The sequence below is a fragment of the Leuresthes tenuis genome, unplaced genomic scaffold, assembly GCF_036924035.1.
Source record: "Leuresthes tenuis unplaced genomic scaffold, fLeuTen1.0.hap1 SCAF_20, whole genome shotgun sequence".
Lineage (NCBI taxonomy): Eukaryota > Metazoa > Chordata > Actinopteri > Atheriniformes > Atherinopsidae > Leuresthes > Leuresthes tenuis.
This window is the reverse complement of record NW_027325374.1, coordinates 14,285,518-14,304,349: the sequence shown is the minus strand read 5'-3', so window position 1 is coordinate 14,304,349 and position 18,832 is coordinate 14,285,518. Positions and strand designations below refer to the sequence as shown.

The window sequence follows — 18,832 nt, the reverse complement described above, 5'->3', positions numbered from 1 at the left end:
GAAAGTGTTGACCTATGCTCGCATATACGCTTCCAGCCCTCACACAAACATTCACAGTGTCACTGTGACAGACTGCCTTCTTGCAAAAAAAAAAAAAAAAACTCACCTAATGTCACTTTCCCTCTCTATTTCATTGCAGCAATTAACTGTTGGGAGGTATTCATGTGCAGGAGCTCGGCTAAAGAACCGATTGTTCTCACACACAGTACACAAAGCTATTGATGGAACACTTTGACCCTGCTTGTAGCCTCAGTAACCCACTATTTGAGAGCTGAGTTAAGACTGCCTGGAATTCTGGCAAAAAACGCCCCTGCTTAGAGACGTTTAACTGTGAGCTACAGGCAGCAGCCAGTTTATAATGCAGACAATAAGCACCGGTTTTATTTCTGAACAACACACGTAAATATATATAGATTATCATTAAAAATGAACAACTTCCAAGGAGTTATTTATATGAGGTTTAATATATTGTAATGTCAAGGTGCAAACCAAAGTCATTATATTCATAAAATTAATTAATGCAAACAATATTTTAGTATCATGCAATCCTTTTCCGATAATTCGAATCCTGATGACCTTTTTTGTTGTATTCCATTGAATGTAAAATGCCACCATGTGAAGCATCCCTACGCCCTCAAGTGTTGCACGAATACAGTTAAAATGTGGGTGAATTTGGGCACAATTTTTGTAATTTCATCTGTTTCGAAAAACAAATTCAAGTGAAAGTTATGTATTGTTTGCTTTAATTTACGGGTATTCATACTCAAATTAAAGAAAGAAGTTACAGCTTTTTAACACGTGAAACTCTCTTCACAAAGAATAGTTTCCTGGACATTTGTGGGGTATTTTTTCATTATTTATTCATCAATTAAACAGGTCTGAAGTACATTCCAAGTGTGAAATTTCAATTTTGACGCTGCTGCTGTGACATTTAGCGCGTGGTCAGGGAGCTTTCATGATAAGTGAAACAGGCCATCCTAATGGCTATTAAGACAAAACAAATCTGTGAGAGCATTATTCATGGCCACATCAATAATTTCATCAATCTTGAGAAAGAAAAGAAATCCACTCGTGGCCTTGTCAGTAAAAGAGAAGAAAAAAAGTCTGAACGCAAATGTCATTATCCCAGTCGACCATAAAGAGATGACTTCACTTCAGAGGGTTCACCACAAGGCACAAACCCATGAGCCGAAAAGAATGGACATATTTCCAATTACATTAGAGACCCTGAAAAAGCAGGGTGTACTTTGGATGAAAACTGTTTGCACTTTTATCCTCTTTTCATTACAGAAATGTTTTCCCAAAAATAAAAAAATATCGTCTAGTTGTAAGTATTTACTTCCTTGCATATATTCGATTTGTTTGATTTTGGAAAATTCTTTCAGTAGCTTCTCAGATTACGCAGCGGATTTTGTATGAGATGTGTTTATAATAGGATCCCATAAAAAAAAAAAACATGCATTACACAGTCTATGTGGTCTGTCTGAGGTTCTGTTGACCTCAACCACAGATCTTATTTCAGATTACAGGGCACAGAAAATATAGTAAATCATGAGCGGGACGGGCAAATACCTGACCCTGCTTCAGCAATTAGGGGCAATGGCTGCCTACCTAAAACAACTATTTTGTAGAGGAGGGAAAACAAAGCACTGCGATTTCTTTCATCTCTGTCTGCTGCTATGGTTTCTTGTTCGTGCCAATGGAACACTAATTTGCCAAAAAGAAGGTACAGGCCCACCAATATAACAGATACATGCAGAGGAAAAGGACCGAAGAGCACATACTCAAGTACACAAAGGAAAGCACAGTTTAACTCATGAACATACCCCTCAATGTGTTTCATTAGGCAAACAAAAAGGCTTTCAGTGGTCCAATCATAAAGAACACAGCCAAGCTATGAACATTGCTAATTAAAATCTGCTCAAAGAAAGCCTTGTTTTCCATTCGCCATCTCCATCCAAACCCATGTCTGTGTGTACGTCTCTCTACACGGCAGAGGCTGCTTTTATTTCACTTGGACTCAGGTCTCACCAATAAAACATTCTGATGTTTCTTCAAGCTAACAAGATTTTCCTTCAGTTGTGATACAGTCACATTATCTGAGCCGCTGAAAGTGTAATCTGTTGGTAGCTGCGAGGGTTCGTAAATTAGAGGCAATAACACAGCAGTTGTTGCGTAACACTTGATGCACTCTGGAGTCTGTCAACTTAGTCTGGATAATGTTTTAAAACTGTCTGAAATGTATCAAAATGATACATTACATGTGAAAAATAAAATAGGAAAATAGCAAATGTGTTGATAGGACGATGATTCTTCTAGCAGCTACATGAGTCCAAGGGAGAAGATAGGCCAGTTCATAAATAAACCTTAACAATAACTGGCTCGATATCAAGAGCTAATGATCTAACTATCGTGTTACTTGCCAGAGGACAGGGACTCTGTTATCATCCCACATTGCCTTTTTATATGCTGCCTATCCACCCACTTTGGTAAACAGAGCTATTTCCATCTCGGCTTCTTTCCCTCTATCGCTTCATCACTAAGTTACGCTCATTATTTAATCTTCTTGGGTTTTTTTTTTTTTGGGGGGGGCGGGTTTAAGACGTCTCCCTTTCATTACTTTGCTCCTGTTTTCCACAGAGTCGGCACATACAGACATTGTCAGGCAGACAAAAATGCAGGAGGAATTCGATGCATTTTTTCACTTTGGTTGGCTCCCTGTGGTGTTGGGTTTGATACCATTCCCTCCTCTGCGTTTGATGTGTGGCATAAGGCTGACTCAACACAGTGAGATATACAGATGATGGATTTGCAGTCAAATTAATCTTGAAACGACATGACAAGCACATAGAAGCCTGCAAACTATTAGAGTCTGGAGCTGGAATACCATGCCATTGAGAAAGGAAAGGCAAAACAAACAGTGGCCCTTTCCAGTCCTTTTCGGTTAGGTGGAATGAGATAATTGTGAAATGTTAGTTGGGGACGAATTGATTGAGGGATTAAAGAGATTTTAGTGGAGTCACGAAGAAACGGCCATTTGAACATGTGGCAGTTTGCATATTACCTGCACACAAACAGATCCTAGATCCAAGAGCACCAAAGTCGGATCAGAGATGAAAACAGGGATTGACAGTTACAGCTACTACCGTGACAAAATAAAGCTGAGATGTTAAGGAAGTCATCAGAGGAGTTATCAGATTGAACCTATGAGCCTGCTGTAAAAATATCTACCTGACAGCAGTTACCAATCACCTTGCCAATTCACATGACACTGTAACCCAGTATCTCCCCATAAAACTCTACAGTTGACTCCAGCTGGCCTCCTCTATGACACAGAAAAGCTGATAAAACTTTGTGGAGCCTGGATCTTAACTCCCTGCACTAGTACATTCAGTACTGACTGCAGGAGTGAAGGTTGCCTGCATAGCTTCATGCCTTACTAACTGACTAGTTAAGTGGTAATTAAGAAAAATAGTATAGATGCGAGAGCCTACATGAGAACATACCTTTATTACAAACCGCAGCAAGTACAGTATCATTTCAGTGTTTGACTCGGAGTATCTGAGGATCTGTGCTGCAGCCTTACGTTTGAGCTGAGGATTTCAGAGGCCAGCCCGGACGGAAAGGGACACCCTTTGGAATCACATTCATGGCCTTGAAAAAGCAACACAAACATACACGCAAAAACACACTCAGGGAACCCCACCTTTCCCCACGCAGCCACACGCCGTCGAGGTTCCAATCAGGGCTGAGTCAGCAGACTGAAGGGATTATTTGTGCTGGAAAGGATGAGAAAATCTGAAGGAGGGAGAAAGACGCACGCATGTTTGTAACCTATATATACTTTTGACAGTGTGGAAGTAAGAATATCAGCCTTTCGTGTTTTTTTTGTTTGTTTGTTTTGTTTTCCATTCCTCTGGCTTGGTGATAAGGATAAATAGATTTATTGTATTTGAATACTCTCCCTTTCTCAGCCCAAGACTTTTCAGTTTCGCCGTGCAGTTGTTGAACTTTTAATGACAAAATCTGCTGTCATGCGTATGGCGTTTATCCATTGAAAAAATAAAACGATGCATTTCTGCTCTGCATGCAGTGTTTTCAGTGGTTCTTGAAGATCAAGTTTGTGATGGGCTTGCAATCGGCTTGCTTGCTGCAAAGCTTTAGGTTTGTGTTTGTGGGACAATGACTGATTTCTTTGCTCTTATGAATTTCTTGTGGATAATATCTTGCTTGTCTCGGCTGAATGATTTGTGAGGCGCTCCTAAAAATGGCACTTCTTGAGGTCTTTCTTGACCTCGTTTGGGGAAAGGTGAAGACTCAATCTGCTTCTGTAAATAAACTGTCTTCACAGAAATGTCCCACTGAAAGACAGTTATTAAATCAAAACTACAAAAAAATAAAAAATACAATAACCTATAAAGTGCATTTAAGTGGGAAAATATGACTTCTACCACTGAGCATTTTTCTGTTGGCAACATTGTAAGAAACTGTGTTTTCGGACCAAAGAGTTCTGAGGACTCCCTGAGGGTAGCTGTGGAATGTGAAGCAAATCTGAGTATAAGTTTTTTTTTTTTTTTTTGCACTGCAGATGTAAAAAAATCCAGAAGGAATCCTCACTCCCAACAATTATAGAGTAATTAAACAGCCCGAAATCATCAAAAGACCACATAGTATTGTAAGTTCTTTCCAATCTATCCCCGTCAGAGATGAATTATTCTTTTACCTTTTTTAAACTAAATCAACCTTGAGGAGGTCATGCATATTCTGACAGCAAGCCAAAGTTTCTCCACCATCCAACATTTCTTCGCCTTGAGGATTGCTACCATTATCTATCAGTGAAAACAAAGCCAATCTCTTTCTGTTGCAAATCGAGCCTTTACTTTCCCAGAAGATATTGTGCCATAACTCGTGTCAGGCAGAATAGCACATAGAAGCGAGGCCTCTGGGGAACAAGGCTAAATGCTGACGGTGCCATTTCTCAATGTCTGTTACATTGTCCAATCAATATTACCTTCACAATGACAAGTTACACCCGAAGTAACTCGTGTTGCCTCGTCAAAATTGTTTTTCACAGCTGAATTGTTGCTGTCAGTGAACTGTGAGGCTGGAAATTCCAGCTGTTTTTGGGAAAGCTAATCGAATCTTGATGGGTTCAAACTTGAGAGAGAGGGTTTCGTAAAGGATTTAATATGCAGCGTAACAGAAAAAAGAATCTCGAAGCTAATGTGATTGTGAGGATGGAGTGTTTGTAAGCGTCACCGTTATATATGTGTGCTGTGTGTGTGTGGAGAAAGCAAGAGAACACGAGTACATGTTTCAGACAGACAATCAGAATGGAAAAGGCTATTTTTCATAGACCAGCAGTGCTTTTCAAAGTTAGGTCTTTTTTCTCCCTGCTTTTTTCTCAAATGCTTTATCTCTCACATGCACACAAACACACGCAAACGCACTGAAAATGATGTGGATGCTTTCCCAAAACAATGACTGTCTCTGCCTGCTGAGTTCTTTGGCCATGTAGCCTGCTCTTGGGAAGTTCTCAAACAGCTCAACATCACTGCAGCCAAGCCACATCAAATAACACACACACACACACACAGATATTTGAATAAATTCTGCTCACATAAGTATACCCTCTTAATGTTATGAAAAACACAAGAAAAACAGCATAGCTCCAAACACACGCGTTTTTCTGCAGAGAACATGTGTGCACACATACGCAACAGATCAAGTGAACAAATAGCAACAAACTCAGATAGTAAGCCGGAGGCAGTCTTTCGTCCCGCTGAGTTAGCTCCCTCTTCTACCACCATTACCACTATTGTAAATACTCCTCAGTATGATTTACACTGTGATTTAAATACCCTGGAAAAAAAAAGAGAATTGGCTTGAGTAGAAAAAAAGGTTGAAAAATGAAGGAATGTGTGTCATGTCTCGTCAGATGGTGGGAACCCTCATCCCCTATTACCTCTCCGCTACATTTGCTTTAGATTGCACCTTCAGGGGGTGAGGTAGAGTGATGTGGTGGGTCCTTGATCTGTATCTGTGCACTCTGATCTCTCACACATCCATTTTCTTGCCACGTTTAACTGAGGCAAAAAAGCAGGGAAGGAAAGGCAGGAAAATGACGAGCCACGAAATGCAAGATAACAGTCATTCAAGATGACCTGCACTCACATGCAACACATTGTGGTTCATTAGCCCAAACACTAGGTTGGCTGTGCACTAAATAAAACTGGGAAAAGCTGTAATTACATCAAAATAAGGCCCCAAATTAATTGGAGGAGGGTTTTGGTCCACTTGTTACCACGGCGACAAGGAGCTGCTGCTGAGAGGAAAAGTGCCTCAACTATGAAAAGTGTGGCAGTAAAACAACAGCAGCTTCTCAATCGAAGGGTATTTTTAGCTAAAAAGGATGTATCAGTTATAAGGGACATAGTGACTTCTTCTGAGAAAAGAAGTAATTTTCTCTGGAATAAAAAAATTATTAATAAAAGCTACAAATGTAAATAAAAAGAAAAATTTGGGACAAACTTCTGTCAGTGTCAGTTCTTAAGAAGTAAAGGGACCAGTTAAATGAGTGATTCTCTTCTAATTGACTGATCAATGACTAAAATCTACAGGCTACTCTAGTTTTGTTCAAAAAAAGGTTTATTTGAATGAGTTCAAAGTATGTCCATAAACACTAAGAAAGACATCTGCTAGAAGGTCCACTTGATGTCCAAATGAAGTGCACCAGGATTAATAAGAAAACATTTTAAACTTGAGGGTTTATGTGGTGAAGCAGAGCGGGTTTCTGTTCATACCGTCGATAAACTGAGAAATTACACAAAGCCAGTACAGAGATTTATTTTCCATCACTACAAAAGATTGGCGGAAATGTTCACATGCACACAAATCCATGTCACCTCCATATGAGAACAATTACTTGGCCTGCTCCCGTGAATAAATTAGCCTAGTCAAATTCTCTCTTCCCTGACATCTGTATTTAAATTTTTTACTTTAAGAAAGAATCAAAGCATCCTCCATCCCCCTTGATGTCCCCAGTACTCTATCCCTCCATTGCTCCTTCAGTCTACTACTGTCTGTTTCTAGGAAAGAAAGTTTAGTTAGTTTGAGCATGATGCAGGGTGGTATAATATCCTTTGAATATATATGACATTTATTCAAATGAGATGTAAAACTAGACTGTACCTTTTATACTGATAAAAGGCACAGTCTCCTTTTAGAAGCACCTCAGTTAACGACGCAGCCTGCCTCTGCCTTTCCATCTGTAGCAATTAGGTGAACTCCAGATTGATTGCAACTTCTGATCGCTGCTGCCCACATAGCTCTTTCACTTTTTCCATGCATTTTTTGATAATAGAAAAAAAAAGCAAGTACCATGAAATGCAATGGCACGAACAAACCAGGGCTTCACGTCTCTCAGAGCAGCAGCGGCCTGTGAGCTGCACATGTGAAATAACAATGTCAAAGCCATTTAAGTAAATATAACCAAATCCAAAACTTATCCAAGACTTAACCAAAGGCGATTCCGTTAGACGCAACGTGGCATTTTTAAAATCAGTGACCTGAAAAACGTCTCGTATTCACTGTCTGATACCAGAAAAGGGACAAAAGGTAAATAACAATTAATTTATAAAGAATTGATTTGTCTTGTAAACACAGCATGTGAGAGCAGAGATACTAGGAATATGTGGAGTGCTTACACTGGCTAACAACACATGAAACGCAAATACTTAGGGTTCAATAGTACTATTGTCAAAATAAAAGCAAATATTCATGGAAAATACCCCCATTATATTTGAAAACCTCAAAACAATAATTCTTTGGCCTTAATTTGCCAGTCCTCATAGAAGAAAGAATTATCAAAGAATTAACGATAAAAATGTTTTCCCCTTTTGAGATAAATAATGTATTATTCAATTCGATTCAATATGTTCAATGTCTGTTACAATATGTGTGAATGTGAATAACAAGTTCACACGTGTGTAAACGATGTGTGAACTTGTTTTAATGTGTCCGCAAAGACCCAATTGGAGCAATTAACAAGATTAATTGCTGTGTTAATTCCAATAACAGAATCAATCAGCATTAACCCCTGAGGAAATCAAATGATTTAGATTTTGAGGATTTGAAAGTGGAAGACTGATTTATCCAGGCACCCTGTTGGAGAGAGCCCCTTGCTTTCTGGTGCGATCCTGTGCTCGCCAATTAGGCAGAAGACGGTGTCAAAATAGCTGAGATAACTCTTGGCACATCTGGTAATAAGCCTGCAAATGATCCAGTGATTACCTGCAACAGCCTGTAAAAAAGACAGAGGCAGTGGTCCGAGTGGGACGTTAAAAAAAAGCACGACTACTTTTCTCCACAGTAATAGTTCTCTGTTGATAAAAAGCACAGGAAATTGACAAGAATTATGGAAACGGCCTGACATGAGCATCACCGAGCACCGGCTCCCTTCTATCTGAACTGATATAGAGGAAGTTACCCATCATACCTACCTAGATATAATTTAGGTAATTCTATTTAAATTGTTCTGTTTAAAAGTGTAGGCTAATCACAACTAACATACAGAACTTCTTATTATTATTATTATTATTCTTTGTTTCACAGGTTATTGATAAGTTTGAGATGGAAAACCGTGCACATGTGTGCTATTTCTACTTCTGTCTGTCCATTTCCACGTTTTCACATGCCTGTACTGTCCTAAAACGCTGTCCTTTTCCCCTTATTTTTGGGCAGACTCCTGTTACTTGTCATCCCGCCTGATGCCAGTTGCTTGTCTCCTGGCAACAGATGTCTCTGCCAGCACACAAGGTACATAATCAGATAAAAAAAAAAAAGAAAAAAAGAAAAGGAAAAAGAAGAAAAACCTGTGCATTATATTCATCATGCAGTACATGACCCACCAATCAGTGACCTCTAGATGTGAGGGCTAAACACCCAGCGCACACTTTCCACAGAGACAAACTATTGGTGATTTTCACATTTGGAAAACATTTCCAGTCTACATGAGTTCTTTGATTACAAGTCCTCCGTTTATGTTCCAAATAAAATGCAGCTGGGCACCTTTAGGTTATAAAACACACAGAAACCTCGCACATGTATCGTATATATGCACCTATAGAAGTCTCAATCTCCCTATTTAACAAGGGAAAGCATGTTGCTATGAAACCGCGGGATCATTCGCTCAGAGCTGTATCTTTACAACAAATGGAGCCTGATTTCACCTGTGATTTCTTGTGTAAATAAAATGAACAAAATGAATGGTTTAAAGAGTATTTGACTCTTAAACAGCTTAAAAGTACTCACGAAGATGAAAAACAAGGACAACTTTGAGACAAGGACAGCAAGTGAAAATCTTCTAATTTTCTAATTAGTCTCAAAAGGAGAATCCTAAAAAAAGTCACTGACGGCGTAACTTAAGAAGAAAAAAATAAACATGTATATCCTTTCCTACAGTTAATAGAAACAGACTGTGGATATACTGTACATGTTGTAAAGATAAGTATGGGGGAACCACACCTTTGGTTGCTGGGAAACTGCGAGACATATGGTTCATTTTATCTGATTTATGCTCTTTCCACTAGAAGGTGCCAACTGTGACATTAAATACTGGGTTCACACATTGCTGATCGAAAGTCTGATTATTTGGAAAGGTCTGATGCATCCATCTGCACAGCCTACGGTCTGAAGCACTTACAAACTGTATATTTTGAATTGGAAAGGACGCCGCATTTTCAAAGTTTCCAGTGTGAAATGCAAAAAAAAGTGACAGCCCTTGTTCACATAGTGATAAAAATCACTTCTTTCTGCAATTAAAGCATTTGTCTTTATCCTATTCTTGGACCCCAAGTAGAGTAGGAAGAAATACAAGCGAGCAGAACTGGTTGAGTCTGTACAGCCAATAACTGCAGAGGGAATATGTGCGTAGTTGTGGGTTGTTCAAAAATAATCTCTGTTGAGCTTATTTTACAAGCTACTGACACAAATGCGCAATTTGAATTGGTAACAGCGAGAAAACTGTATATTTCCTGTTTCATTCTCAATCAATCCAAAAGAGTGCCAAGCCGAAAAACCAGAACGCCTGAGAGGTATTACTGATGTGGATTGGATTATGGGGACGGCCAGTAATCCCGATTTATTTTTGAAACACACACAAACACACTTGGCATTTACCAACAATGAATTAGGTCAAATTCTTAAATGAGCTGCTTAATGTTATGACTTTTACCACACTAGGAAATCGCACCCCAAACTCCACGATAAGTTGCAGTTTATTAAACTGAAACAGCACAAGATGTTTTCTAGTGTCTCCAGCTGTGATATCGATAGCAATTCAATGAAACATTTCACTTCGATAGAAAATTACAGAAATTACATAAATTCTAAATTATTAGTTTTTTTGTCACAGAAGATTAACTAGAAACAATGTTACTATGGTAACCCATCTCCTGATGTAGGACACATGCAGTTCGTAATGTGGACTTTCAGGAGTAGCAAATCACTTATGAAACTGAGGTGAGTGAGATAATGCACTTTGTATTATATGTGAACTATTTGCCGAAGGCGGCAGTGAAATTCTTAATCATATTCACTTTTTTTTGGTCTTTTTTTTTCTGCTTTTACAAAACTAAGAGAGCAAATCTATATAGACAGAAAAGATGGACGCATGCATGGATGGAATGATGAACACGCAGGAGAACAGAGGGGACTTACTTCTTGTGCTGATTTTCCTTTCGGTCTGCAGAGCCCAGACTCTGGAAATAAGTGGGGAAAAAACAAACAAAAAGAAAAACAGACATTACAATCACCATCAACGAGTTCAAATTCTCCAGCTCAACACAAATTTGGCAACCGACTGCCTGGCAGTCGAGACTTTATGTAAGAAATGTGTGTACCAGTAATGCTACAGGAATACTTGTCAGATGCTTTTAAGTTTAAGTAAATGGCAGCTAATGTTTGACTACATTTTCCCACCAATGTACAATTTATCCTCAAGGCAATAGCAATTAAATGATCAGACCTAGCATGCCATTAAAACTCATTTTCAACACAGTTTCAACAAAAAAAGAGGAAAGAAAAGGGGGGAAAGGGGGAGTGAGACACAAGTTAAAAAGCCATTTGTCTGAAGATGAAGTCAACTGAGTTATAAAGTACCGGCACAACAACTGATACTTCCTGCCAGCTTGGCTCATCAGGGGACGCTTGAATGCATCGCTCCGGCAGAGACAACCTTTAAGGCACAGAAGCGCGGGTACCCAGTGACACAAAAACACACCTAAACGCACAGATGCAGACACACCAACAGGACCCCCCTGCTGTCTGCATCTTTCAGAGGCTCTCAGAGGTGACACATGCTGAGGCAAACCAAACTGGGCAAACAATACACACAGACACACAGAGCACATAGACACGCCTCATTGGCTTCAGGGTGTAGGCATCTTTAGATTGACACTGTGTGTTGCTGTTTTGCATTTTTATTTTGTTAAAAACATAAATTCATGCCAATCCCCGCTATGATGGATCACTAATAGCATATTGGGAATCAGTGGGGAAACCGAAGCCCACTGTGATTGGGCCAAGCCGATGCTGTGAGTTATTTGTTACCCAAGAAGAAAGCTACACTGCAGAAAGACTACTTATGAAGAGTCGGTGACAGGTATTTGTCCTGTTGATTTAAAAAAAAAAAAAGGTGATGATCATACAAAAACAATGCTGGGGAGTTGCAAAATGGCAACTAAAAGGCCTAAAATCTTGAGATTCGAGCTGCTTTGTGGGAAGATAGCAGGTTTGAAAAACAAGCGACAAAGAGGCATCCCAATTTCTTTGACTCCCAACATCAGAGGTAACTTTTATTGACTGTGTATGAGTGCGGATCCTCTTTTATGTGAGTGGCCCAGTGACATTTTGACCAAAAAGAGACTACTCTGGCGTTTTGAGTGTGTGTGTGCTTTTATGTGTGCGTTGCAGTGACATTTTGACCAGCACCTGACTTCTCAGTGCATATACTGTGACTTCATATGGCTTCATCCTCCTGGTGGGGACAGGATATGGCATACAGAGTGGGTAACCTTTCAACCTCCCAGCTCCCCCACTGTGCCTTCAGGTAGTACCACTCTCCTGAGAGGGAAGACAGCGGGTGGGTGTGCTTCATTTGACAGAGGGGTCTGTGGGGGGTGGAGGAGGACTATTTTAGGACTGAACAAATAACTGGCACAAGAGCATGAATAAAAAGCAGCAGCATTTATTACAGTATATGACAAAGCATTAATGTAGAGTTGAAAATGTTTCTAGCTTGGCTTCTAAATGTAAGAATGTTTGAAGACTGAACAAACTTTCCTTGCAAAGAAAAGTCCATTTCTTTTTGGCTGAGCAAAAATATGTATGCATAGCATTGAATGAATACCATCAGCACTCATGTCAGGGCAAAACCTTTGTATTTGCTCTCATGAAGGGTTCATGGCAGACTCTGAGAACGATGTGCCTTCTTCCTGCAGGGTGCTATTCATTCAGCTGGAGCTGGAGATGGTAAAGCGGCTTTGCTTTACAGTGTAAAAGATGATCAAGATCACCATGATCATCCGCCACTGTTGCCTTCTGTTGACATTCAGTCCAATCTCTGATGGGTTTGCTTCGTCTTTGCAGTATAAACGCAACCTTTCTCTCTGGCAGTGAGGGCTCTTTGGCTTCATGTGGAGGAGTCACAGCGGCAGCTTCCAAATTCAAATACCACACAGGGAATTAACTTCAGGCTTTTTATCCACTTACAAAACGACAAGCCATACAAACCTATATGAAGCTGTTTCACTTAATCATTGACCCCCACCTGGACGACAAACACTTTGTCTCTTTGCACATCACACCTGGAAGAACTTGCTTCAGAATGTGAACCTATCGACCTGCCATTTGCACTCTTGCCTCTTGCTAGCTCGAACGTATGAGAGCATGATTAAAGGTCCCTCTGAAAAAGTCAAACGAATGAGGACTGATGTTTTATCTCCTTTTCAGATGCAACATTTTCACCCATTCCGAAGTGCAGCGGAAAAAGAAAAAGGAAGCGGTTACAGAATCCATCACACCTGACAACCACAGGAGCTATTCTTAACATCGCGGTCAGCACTCATGATGATACTGTCCAACATATTTCTGTCACCTGTATGGTGAATCTATCCTTAGATTACAGTTTCACCCACAATCTGAAGTTAAACACCTTTCTTTATGAATATGTGTATGGAGGCAGGTGTATAGCTGCCTTTACAGCAGGCACCAACAGAAACTTGGCACATCCTCATAGCTGTGAAATTACACTGACAGTACACTATAAGCTGTTTTCTTGCTAAACGCCTCAAAAGCCCAATCCCCCTTAGCATGTGTTTCTTCAAATACTAGCTCACAAGCAAACACAAATACAGAAGGAGAAAACCGTAAAACACAGTGCAGTTTAGTTTAAAATGCAGATAAGATCAAAGACACACACATCACCATGTTTGCAGAATACCTCCACTTTCCATCCATCAATTCCATCTCACACAAACACACTCTTTACACACACGCACACACACATACCTGTGGAGTCTAACGTCACACCGCTGAACCCTGTCTTGCTTTTCTCGTGTTTCCAAAACCCAAAGTCCTCATTGTGGTGTTTCAGTGGCGACTCTGACTGCTGTTCACCTGTCCAACTTCAACTCTTTAAGCTCTGTTTCCCTGCCTCCCCCTGTTGCAGCTCCCTATTTTCTCTTTCCTTCTGTCTAAAGCTGTCGATCACACGAAGGTTTGCGAAAAAAAGCTTGTTCCAATGGTGGCTGCAACCGCCACCGACTTGTTGTACTTTAATTGTGGTTGCTAGGAGATAAGCTTCTCCAATTCTGCACACAGAGCGGAGGGGAGGACAGGAGGGGAGGGGGTAGAGAGTGAGAGAATAGGTGGTGGGGGGTGAGAAGGAAATGCTCATTATAGACACAGTAGCTTAAAAAGAACGATAGGCTGAAATGAGGGAAGACGTTTACAGGAGTGGAGGAAGTTGTGCAGATGAGAGATGGAAGGGGGGGAGAAACATCAGTAGAAGGTAAATCTCTGATTTCCACAGGAACCAGCCGGCACTATTTAAGCTGAAAGAACAACTCACTTGGAGAATTTGCCACAAATACTTGGGATGTACAATGGAATTGGCAGCATTCCTGTACATACATTTCTCCCTATTTTTGGCCTGTGCAAGTGTTTTTGTTGGTCTTTAACTTCTAATCGTCAAATATAGAAAATGTTCATCCACAGCAACAGGTTACAGGTTACGACAGAGCTCAAGAAACCATTGAGATCTGAAACCACCATCAAATAAACTATTTGAGCATGATGACACAACCTAATTATATATTTTTTTATTCCACTGGTGTCTGAAGCAAACAAACTGCACTACAAAGAATTGCTGATGATTTACTGTGGATTTTGCAGCATTTCAGTAATAGTGCATTACTGTTACAGGGACATATTACACTTTTTTCTGTGCTTGAGAGTATATACTTAGGGGTTTGAAGTCACTATCAACTAAAAACCTCTGGCACTTTGTGCACAATTTTTAGCCACTGAGTTTTATGTCTTAGACGAACAGCTCGCTTCTTCTCGACATGGAAGGACTGTACTGAATAAAACCACAGCTCTTACTGTCCTGTATTCATTTCTTCATTATTTCAGTACAAAAAGTGTGGTTTCCACAGCTTCGTTTATTGTCATTGTCCGTAGACATGAGAATTTCCTCTTCGGCACATCATCCTAATCGTCTCTCACAATGCAGCAAAGCGATTTGATTAAAGAGTTTTAATGTTGTGCTTTAAGAGCTTGTTTAATATTTACTCCTCAAACGATATTTGGAGAAAATTCTGTGACTGGCGATCGACCTTGCTTGGTCACACTTTGACAATGTCACATTCAAGAGTAGACTTATTATCAGACTAATATTCCACTCTTCACACACCAGCTCTATTGTTAATCTAAATGTTAATTTGTCCCTTTGAAAGTTATGTTGCGCACCTTTTGAGTGCTTTGAGTCCTTTTGAGTACCTTTATAAAGCTCTATTTTCCACAACGGTTTGGGATAAAAAGCAGGAGATAAACCTGCAGAGCAAACCTAATTCTTGGCAGTTTTATCACCCATGACATTAGTTTCAAGCCCTAAAGTGGCAAAGAGCAGGTTGTTGAATAGGATTCAGCAATACTAATTATGAAGTCAAAAAAATAACTGTAAATTACAATTACAGGCATCAGCTCATTTTACTGTTATTTTACAGTGAGTTTCTTCACAGTGTGCTCATATCAGTTGTTGAAGTCCGCTGTTATCTATTCCATTTAATATTTACCTCCTTTGGCATCCCATGCTTTAGTTTAAATTGTAAGAATGAGGAAATGGCATCTACGTAAAGTTTGACAAAAGAGGGATTACTTTTCTATTTTTGACAGAGAAAGAAAAGCAGCTGTTCATCAGCATCAAGCGGTGTTGAGGATAAAGATGATTGAATCAGATTGAAACTGCCTCAAGGGTAACATTTCTGTAACAGCGTGCACCGACTGACAGCCCACGCTGCTCTTTACACCATGAACTGCTTTTTCAAATTAAGCTGACCTTTTATGGGACATTTTGGCCTGTGGTATCCTGAAGGCAAGCCCTTTACAGAAATGTGGGCATGAGACTCTTAACTCCCTGCAAACCAAAAATGGGCAATTTTTAATCCTCTATACATCACTGCTGTCACATTTTCATTATCAATTTAGACTGAGTCATTCTCCTTTTAACATAAAGAACCTGTAAAGAATCTTCTGAGTCATTCAAAAGATATTGAGTAGCCTGTGGAACTGTAGTAATAAGAATACAAACTAAACAAACAATACATATCTTTCATCAGCTTCAGGGAAGAGCGCTATTGCAATTAATCAAAGCATAATTGATGAACATTTATCAAAATACTTTTCACTTGTTTGGTTATTTATACCAGAGATTAATTTAATTCTCTTTTAAAAAGTAAAAGAGAAGACATTTTGGTTTCTGTTGAGGTTTTTAGATTAGCTAAGACACTGTTTAATGCCTATACTGACCATAACATATACTGTAAAATAACTATTATAACCTCAGTTCCCAAGAAGTCCGTAAAAAATGTGTAAAATGCAAAATAGCTTAGCTTGAATCTTGAATTTGATGGCAGCAACATGGCAGGATCGTGTTTACAACGGTGTATCATCCTCACTTTTAACAAAAGTCTGTAAACGTCTGGGAACTGTGGAGAACAGTTGTTGGACCTTTGGGAGAACAGCTGTCGTCTTACCCTGGTCTGAAATGGGTTTCTAGCTGCTCAACAGTCCTGGCTCTTGTTTGTCGTGTTTTGTGTTTGATGATGCTCAGGAAGCTTTTCCGTTGGTGAAAGGTCTGGACTGTAAGCAGGCCATTCCAGCACCTGGACTCTTCTACAACAAAGTCATGCTGTTGTACCAGATGTAGTATGTGGTTTACCACTGTCTTGTTGAAATATTCAAGGCCCTCCCTGAAAAGGACATCCTAGGAGTACAAGCTGCCAATTCCATAGGTACAAATTCCCCCTATCTATCACGATCGGTGCATTTTGTGTTTTTTTTCTGTCTGGTTGAAGTTTTGCCAATTCCTCACTTTTTTCTCTCTTCTCTCCTGCCAGTCATCAGCTCCACTCCATTCACCTGTGTCCATTATATCCTCAGCTGCACTTACTCACTAATCACTCTCTCCACAGTATTTAGTCTCCCGGCTTGTTCTCAGCATTTGTCAGATCCTCACCGTTACTTCTCTTGAGCTGCTCCAAGTGTCCTGGCTAGTTTATTTGTTCTTCTTACTCTGCATTTTGGTTTTGTTTTCCATATCTGGTTTGATGGATTTCCGTCTTTGCTGCGTTTTGTTTCAAAATAGATAGCTTTCGTTCCATTTTTGCCTGCTGGCTCTCACTCCGTGTCTGCACTGGGGTCCTCCTTCTTCGCCTCCACCAGCAAAACGTGACACCAGCGCCATCAAAGATGCACGCTTTCGAATTGAGCTCCTCTTTAGTCCATCATCCATCATTTCCGAAATGAATTTTCTGACCACAGAGCAGATTTCAATTTAGCCTCAGTCCATGTTAAAAGAGCTCTGTCCTATAGAAGACAGCAGTGTCTCTGGATCATGTTCACATATGGCTTCTCCTTTGCATGATAGAACTATAACCTACATTGTGAACTGTATTCACAATTTCTGGAAGTATTCCTGAGCTCATGCTGCAATTTCCATGACAGAATGTCTGTTTTTAATGCACAGCCAAAGACTGAAGATTTTGACAGATGTTGCTGCAATCAAATTCACGTTGAGCTTCTTCTGAAATACCTTTACTCCTTGCTCTTTTCCAGGAGAAAAATCCACCTGATAATTTCTTAAAGCTGACACTGCAGGTCACGGCAGGTTATACCACCACCTGCCAGTCAAAGGAAGTTGTTCTAATTATATCTCATACAGATATAAACGATAACTGCAACACCCGCAGATGCAAATTAATGCGCGGCTCAACACAGATTTAGCCGATTCCTTGAAGGGCTCCATGTGGGTTCCTGCTGACCTTTTAGTGTTACCTTTCTTTGCAAGCTCCTGGGAGAGGAGTGTTACAGTGGCCTCGGGATAAAAACAATGAAAACAAGCTTCCTAACAACATAATAGAAGCTAATAACAGACTCACACTTCAAGTCTCTCAACATTGAGGTGAAGAGGCCTAGATTGTGAGTTTTTGGAGCAAATGGAAAGGTTAGTGTTGTATATTTTGTTAAGTTTTAGACTCATTCTATATTATTTCAGTTTTTTCCCCTCACACACATACTAATTATAAACAATGGCACAGCAAAAAAAATGCATTATAAATAAACTGATCACAGAACATTTTTAACTGACAAAGACTACTGTGCTTTGGCCATTTCAGTGCTATATCATTTTTTCTTTTATATATTCATGCCTTAACACAATCCTGTTTCACGGGTCTTAGAACTATTCATTCAGCGTTATGGCTTAGATGCCACTCTGACATACCCCATCTGCCGTGAGAAAGGTGTCTGGCTTTTCCAAATTATGCCAAATGAATTCAATTTGTCACATGTGGACTCCTGTCAAGTTGCAGAAGGACCACTGGCAGAAGCAGGACGCATCAGAGCTCAGTTACAACTGTGACAACGAAGGGTCATTTTTCTTTTTCATTTCTTTGACGAACAAATGCTAACCACGAACGAATAAACAAAACCTTCCATTAAACAGACTTACTTTTTTAACATAATGCAAACAGCAAAGCTTTCTTAAAGCAGTGTTTTTTTTAATAGTATCTTTCTTTTAATTGCAAATATTTTGTCTACTGTGTTGTTGAAATGAGTAAAAGAAAAAAAACTTGGAGTGATGGAAAACAGATGAAAGGGGGCTGATAGTCAGTTATATGACACAAACAGTGACAGCAGAACACATGACATAATAACTGGAAGGCTAACAGGAAGACAAATTAGAAGCCAGCTAGTTAGCAGGTACATGTGCAGGTGGGCAGGTGTTTACAAAGAGAGAAAACTACTGACTAATGACTCACGCTTCCTGATTTCACTGACCAATCATAAACTGTCAGCAGCACTGAGTGATGGGAGACACAGGGTGGGTCTTCTACCCCTCTGCCTCACTGTCTCCACTTTTACAATTTCATTATTTGTATAGGATTCCCCCTCCCAAGTCTTGTGGTCTGGGGAGCAACGGGACCAAAACATGGCTCATAAATCAACACAGCAGAGACTATGGATATTTACCCATAAATCACTGTGGCGG

At 39.9% G+C, this 18,832-nt stretch overlaps 1 protein-coding gene across 1 annotated transcript in view; it reads right to left on the bottom strand.

Moving 5' to 3' along the window:
* Positions 1-18,832, bottom strand: part of ankfn1b (ankyrin repeat and fibronectin type III domain containing 1b) — a 111,676-nt gene that overhangs the window by 41,066 nt on the left and 51,778 nt on the right. The window contains exon 4 of the mRNA XM_072372926.1: positions 10,720-10,760. Coding sequence (XP_072229027.1) covers positions 10,720-10,760 — 41 coding nt within the window. The remainder of the gene's footprint in view (positions 1-10,719; positions 10,761-18,832) is intronic.